Source organism: Camelina sativa, chromosome 9 (genome assembly GCF_000633955.1).
Source record: "Camelina sativa cultivar DH55 chromosome 9, Cs, whole genome shotgun sequence".
NCBI classification, from domain to species: Eukaryota; Viridiplantae; Streptophyta; class Magnoliopsida; order Brassicales; family Brassicaceae; genus Camelina; species Camelina sativa.
In genome coordinates, this window is record NC_025693.1 from 17,063,025 (window position 1) to 17,068,637 (window position 5,613).

The following is a 5,613-nucleotide window of genomic DNA, read 5'->3' on the forward strand; positions in this document are numbered from 1 at the left end:
TCTTCGAAAGTGACCTTTACCTCCTCAACCAAGGGGCGGAGAGTTCGCCTCATCGCCTGCCTTTCTTCCCTCCGTACCCTTTCAATCTCGCAGCTGTTGCCAGCTTCGAGTAACTGATTGCGGAGTTCGATCTCGAGCAGTCTGTTTTTTGCTGCCTTGGCATCTTCCGCCGCCTCAAAGTAAAGGTCCACCGCCTTCTTCAGCTTGTCGCGGAGGTCTTCATTAGCAACCCCGGGTCGAATGTAGCTCCTCATTAGATCGGCTGGGGATGCAGGGGGGACTGAAAGATTTTCGAGCAAAGTCGTTTCAGTCAGGTATAAAAGTAAGAACAAAATAAAAAATAAAAAATATTCACCTCGGGCGGAATGACGTTGTTCCCTCAGAGGGTTTCTTCCAGAAGAGTCTCCGGAGTCCTTTGGCGGTGGGGCCTCCTTAGATCTCCTCTCCGAGGAGGGACCCCTGTCTTTCGAGCTAGATCTACTTCGCTCATCCCCTGATGGGCCGGTCCGGGCTCGCCCCTTTTCACGAGAAGAGGAGGCGGTTTCAGGCTCCTTCCTCTTCTTTGATGAATCAGTTTGCTGACAGGAGGCCTCAGAAGAGGTTTTCTTCGGCGCTGGGGGGGAAGCAGCGATCTCCCGTGGTTCATCACTAGAATCAGCAATGACAATCACAGGAGGAATCGAGGGGCCAGCAGGACCCCTGGTTGATTCTGTACCAAGCTCGGGAGAGCCAGTTGGAGGCACGGAAGTCCCACTCACCTCGGGAACGGAGGAATTCCTGTTAGAAATGCGAGCTTTGCCTTCGGCGAGGGCCATCGCCATCTGTTTCTTTGCCTCTTTTTCGGCAGCTCGGCACGCCCTTTCTTCTCTGTAATTCATCTCCGAAACGCTTAAGGGGGTGGAACAGACGAGAGAACGCCTTCCGAGCCTCGCCGTGGACTCTCTGATTCTTTCGCAAGAAAAAGAGTCCCAAGCAATCTGTCCCTGGCTGCAGAACCTCGAGAAGAACTCTGCGAATGTGGGGCAAAGCAATCCGCGCTCGAAGTGATCTGAAAAAGAAACAGCAAAAAGGTGAGACGGAACGTCAAGCAACACCTAACCTGGACCTAGCAAGGAACTCCATTCTACCGATTTTCGAAGTCCACTTCGATACGTGCGAACTCACGCGGTGGCCGAAAGTGAGCTCGTTAACCGGGAAAAAGAAGTAGGACTTCCGCCACTTTTCATCCTTCTCGGGCAGGTCGTCAAAGACCTTTAGCCCGGAAAGCGGGCTTACGTAAAGCGTGCCCTTGGTACGACCAGTCTTCACCGTGTATACCTGGAGGAAGTCAGCCAATGACAGCTGGTAATTGAACTCCTCCCCCAGAGTTTGAAGGCACAAGACAGTCCGAACAAAGTTAGGGCACATCTGAGGAAGAGCGAAGCCCAGTTCGAACATCATCTTCACGATGAGTTCGGGAAGGGGGAATGACAGACCGCACGCAGAGAAGAAAATCTCGAACGCGCAGCAGTACCCTGGAGGGGGGTTCTCCGGAGACTCATGCGCCTCCGGGAATTTGATTTCTACCTCCGACGGAATCCCGGTGGATCCTCTAATCTCGGCTATGTTCTCCGCAGAAAGATTCGACGGTTGGTGGGGGCCGAAAACGCCCGGAATCAAGGGTTTTGCGGTTTTTCCCGATGAGGATTTCGGCGGAGACATGCTTTTCCGGTAAAAGTAGCAAGGAAATAAAGGAAGAGTGAAGGGTTTTCCGGCGAAAGTAAAGAAGTTTACAGAGGAAAAGAAAGAAAATTGGAGAACGGAAAATACAAGCACAATTGGGGATTAAGAGTGAAAGAGAGAGAAGCCGAGTTTACCTTTATACACGGAACCAGGGAGCAATGATTATCTGGGGAAGTGAAAGGTCTCGCACCTTTTTCTCTCTCTCTTCTAGTTAACACGCCACCTAGTGGGCCCCGAGTCTTGTTCGGGAAGGCAAATCCCATCATTACCACGATCAAATCGTGGAGATATGGGGAATATTCAGTTTCCCGAAATTGATCGCTTGAAGGTTAAAAGTCCCCCGAACTGTTCAGCTCGGGAGACTTGGGGGGCAACTGTTGTACCCACGATCTGCCATCTCGGACAATAGGCAAGAGGACCTAGGCCGAGCTAGTCCACTGGGCCAAGAGCGAATTAGTGATCGGCCCATCAGGCCCGGAGAAAGGAAGAGAGCGCGGAGATGCTTCGTGCTGGTCAGCTCGCAGCTCGGTCCCGGTCAAAGATTCCCGCATTCAAGAGGATTAATTAGACCGCGCAAATCGCGTCCTATTAATGGTGCATTAATTTAGTAATAAATTGGTCGGTATAAATATGTAAGGGGGGGGTCAGTTGTAAAGGATCGAATATTTTTTCCAGCAGTAGCAATACAAGTTCAAATTCTCAAATTCTCTCAATTCAGCTCGGAACTGTTTTACGGCGATAAGCTCCTCCACAATTTTAATCACTTCGGAAGGAGAAGCTCATTCTCAGTTCTCACATCAACGGCCGCAAGTATCATTTGGCTTACTATCTTACCGATGGTATTCATCCAAAATGGGCTACTTTTATCCAATCTATTCGGATTCCACAAGATCCAAAGGCATCCTTGTTTACTACATATCAAGAAGCTGTCCGTAAAGATGTCGAGCGTGCTTTTGGAGTCTTGCAAGTTCGCTTCGCCATAGTCAAAAACCCGGCTCTTGTCCATGATAAGGAAACAATTGGAAAGATAATGAGAGCGTGTATCATACTTCACAACATGATAGTAGAAGACGAACGAGATGGGTATAGACAGTTGGATCCAACAGAATTCGCACAAGTAGAAGCACACGGAACTTCACATGTGGACTCTACATTTTCAACTGATATACCTTCAAATGTCATACCTTCAAATGACCATGCTCAGCAAGCGGAAGGAAGTTTGTAGTCAGAAAAAACATCAACAATTGAAAGATGATTTAGTTGATAATATCTGCAAAAGTTTGCCACAAATCAAGATTACAACTAAACTTTTTCCCCATATGTTATTTTTACTTCTATTTTAATATGTTTTTGTGTTTTGTATGTTTAAAAGTTTATGAAATGCAATAATAAAATTTTCATTGTTTAAACATTTAAACATTATTTTTCTTTTTCAAAACTAAGAACCTCATTTATAAAAGCTTACCATTGGAAGAGTACAATTTTAATTAACAAACAAAAAGTTCTTAATTTATAAAAATATACTTTTTAATACTAAAAATTTTAAGAACCCAAAAATAACAACCTACCAATAAAGATGCTCTTACTTACTTTTTCATTATGCCTCGGAAAAAAAAATAAAAAAATTCTGTCAACAAAAAACAAAATAAAAAACAAAACAAAAACAGCTAGAAAAAGAAGTTTGGATATCGTCCATTTTAACATGGTGAAAATAAGAGTGAAGTTTGAGCCGAGACAGGCGAATAGGCGGGATCGCGTCCCAACTTATTTCAAGAATGAATTCCATGGCTACGATGACGATATGCCGAAGTCGTTACAAAGATTCACGGAGTTGCTGGATAAAGAGAAGGACGGAGATGGTGCCGGATTGAAGGCCGCAAAGGATATCGTGGCGGCGTTGCGCCGACAATATGGTATTCCCAAGTTCTGCAACTTGACTCTCGAGCTTCCTCAGTTAAAAGAGTTTCTGTTTTCTACGGAACTCAATCCGCCGATCGGTGACCAGGTGAACATTTTCTTTTGCTTCTTCTTGTCAGATAGGCCGGTTTGCTTCAAGAGCGGACTCAAGTGAGAGAGATTACCATTAATTAAAAAAAAGTTATATAGTGTAGATTTACCAGTTTTTAATACAATTTATTATAATGAACCCATAAAAAAAGAGTTTTTTTTTTTTTTTGTCAACCATTGGGCCACAACTGGCCGGCCCATTAGCCAAATTCCTACATTCGTAGGAGCCGGGACTCGATCCCGGGTGTGATGGTGCCTTCTACAAATGGACTTACCTCCTGCCACTGCACTAAGGTCACTTCACCATAAAAAAGAATTTATTAAGTCTAAAAACCATAAATCAATTTGTTTGTGTTTAAAGAGGTGAAATTCTTAAATAAAAGTCAACATGTGTAATTCATTGTAAATTCTTTTTTCTTTAGTAATGTAATCATTTTCACTAACCAAACCTAATTAATAGTATAAATTAACTTAAATTTTCAGTTCCAAATTTTGGAGATATATATTTAGAAAATGCTTTTGACATTCATAAGCATTTTGGTCTCACATATTGCTTCAAAAAAATCCAGTTAAATAAAACACAAAAATATCTTGAAGAAATAATTGATACGATTGGAAAACTATATCAAACAAATGTTAGATAAATGTTAAATATGAATGAATCAATGTCAAGGAAACAATTCTTTGATTTTTTTTAGTCTCCAAAGTTTGAAAATAATACTCAGAAAAAAAACAAAAACTCAAAACTTATTTTAAAGGTCAAGTTTTTATATATAAACAAAGAAGTGTAAAACAAAAATGTGTGAAAAATAATATGTGCGAACATTAAAACTTGGGGTACGACGAAGAAACACAATTTTTGGAAGAAAAAAATCTTGCAACTTTTGGGATCATTAACAAATCTAAACCGATATATGAGAGAACTAATCTCATCCGTTAGATTAAAGTTGACACAAAAAAGTGGGTTTGCTATTATATATAGATTTTTCATTAGCCCATTTAAAAAAAAAAAAAAAAAAAATTGTATTTCTAGTTAACATAAATATAGAAAGAAAATAAAAATCGTACTCTTTTTGAATTATCTTTTTTTTTTGGTGAAAGAGAGAGGACAAATTCCCTTTATTTTATTAAACTATAAAGAATTACATTCGAACTCGACGTGAAAAAACAGTTTCATTTGCATCCTCCAACATAATCGGAAGAATAACATCCGGACAAGATTTAAATAAATGCAAACCTTCATTCAAAAAAAACATAGTTTGCTAACTCATCCGCTATGCGATATTAACTCTAGTATTAAGTGATTTTACATATTGTCATATCACATAAAAGCAAAAAGTACAAATAAAAAAAATCAATATTTTCTAATTTTCTTTCTTCAACAAATCAAAAACTTCTAAACATATTTGACAAAAGAAAAAAAATAATTATGTCAAAAATTGATTTTTTAGAGTTACGTTTCGACCAGGTAAAAAAAAGTTTCTAGGTCCGGCTGCCATACATTGAATCTTAGCTTTTTGTTTCACCTGAAGCTGATTCCATTGTTGTTTTCTACGTATTGGTTGTTTCCTGCTTGCAATGGAACCCAACTTCTGAGTTGATTTTTGAAAGTAAGGACACACTTTGTAAGAATTTGGTTTATGTTCTTCAGGTTCATCATGACATGAATGCTCCACTATCGCATTACTTCATTCACACTAGCCTCAAATCCTACTATACGGGAAATGTGTTTGGGAGATACAGCATCTTGCCCATCATTGATTCACTTAAACAGGGTGTAAGAGTGGTTGAACTAGATCTGTTTCCGTGTGGTAAAGACAGCATTTGCGTTAGGCGAAGATGGTATTCGGTTTCGCACTCTTTTACTTCATGAATTGAAAATTT

General features: G+C 40.7%; 1 protein-coding gene across 1 annotated transcript in view; it reads left to right on the forward strand.

Annotated features, from left to right (window-relative positions):
* LOC104711188 (phosphoinositide phospholipase C 9-like) overlaps positions 3,380–5,613 on the forward strand; it is a 5,379-nt gene continuing 3,145 nt past the window's right edge. The window contains exons 1-2 of the mRNA XM_010427870.2: positions 3,380–3,727; positions 5,381–5,571. Coding sequence (XP_010426172.1) covers positions 3,425–3,727; positions 5,381–5,571 — 494 coding nt within the window. The 5' untranslated portion in view covers positions 3,380–3,424. The remainder of the gene's footprint in view (positions 3,728–5,380; positions 5,572–5,613) is intronic.